The sequence below is a fragment of the Sinocyclocheilus grahami genome, unplaced genomic scaffold, assembly GCF_001515645.1.
Source record: "Sinocyclocheilus grahami isolate Dianchi unplaced genomic scaffold, SAMN03320097.WGS_v1.1 scaffold5973.1, whole genome shotgun sequence".
NCBI classification, from domain to species: domain Eukaryota; kingdom Metazoa; phylum Chordata; class Actinopteri; order Cypriniformes; family Cyprinidae; genus Sinocyclocheilus; species Sinocyclocheilus grahami.
In genome coordinates this window covers 9204-9730 of record NW_015510522.1, presented here as the reverse complement: position 1 = coordinate 9730, position 527 = coordinate 9204, and the positions used below count along the sequence as shown (strand labels likewise).

The 527-nt window shown below is 45.0% G+C and overlaps 1 protein-coding gene across 1 annotated transcript in view; it reads right to left on the bottom strand.

Annotated features, from left to right (window-relative positions):
* Positions 1-3: 3 nt before the first annotated feature.
* The window catches only part of LOC107577410 (GATA-binding factor 2-like), a gene marked incomplete at its 3' end in the record, with an annotated part of 9603 nt that continues 9079 nt past the window's right edge, over positions 4-527 (bottom strand). Inside the window, exon 2 of the mRNA XM_016263492.1 lies at positions 4-297. Within this exon, the coding sequence (XP_016118978.1) occupies positions 4-297 (294 nt within the window). The remainder of the gene's footprint in view (positions 298-527) is intronic.

Below are 527 nucleotides of genomic sequence, written 5' to 3'. Positions count from 1 at the left end.
GTGAGGTTCGGCCCAGGCGGGAGAGCGGCTGGAATGGTGAGGGTGGCTGAATGTGGGGTGAATGGGAGTCGGTGTGGGCAGCATGTGTCCAGAATGGCTGAACGGTGGCAGGTGGCCCATGTGTGGCATGTGGCTTGCCAGAGCACTGGCGCTGCCAAACGGAGAGGTCTTGTCATGCATGCACTTGGAGAGCTCCTCGAAACACTCGCCAGATCGTTTACTCCTCTTGGACTTGCTGGACATCTTTCGGTTGCGTGTTTGGATGCCCTCTTTTTTCATGGTCATTGGCCTGTTGATCTATAAGAAAAGAGATAGCGTAGGTTAATGATGGATAGGTTAATGGATACTTTTTAAATGTGTTTAATTTGATTAAATGAACTTATGATAACAGTAACTAGGAAAGCACATCAACAGTAGATCAGAACTGTAGATTAGAAGTAGTTATTATCTATCATTTTATTATATTATGTATTTTCACAAATATATGTGACCCTGGACCACAAAACCAGTCTTAAGTCACACAGGTA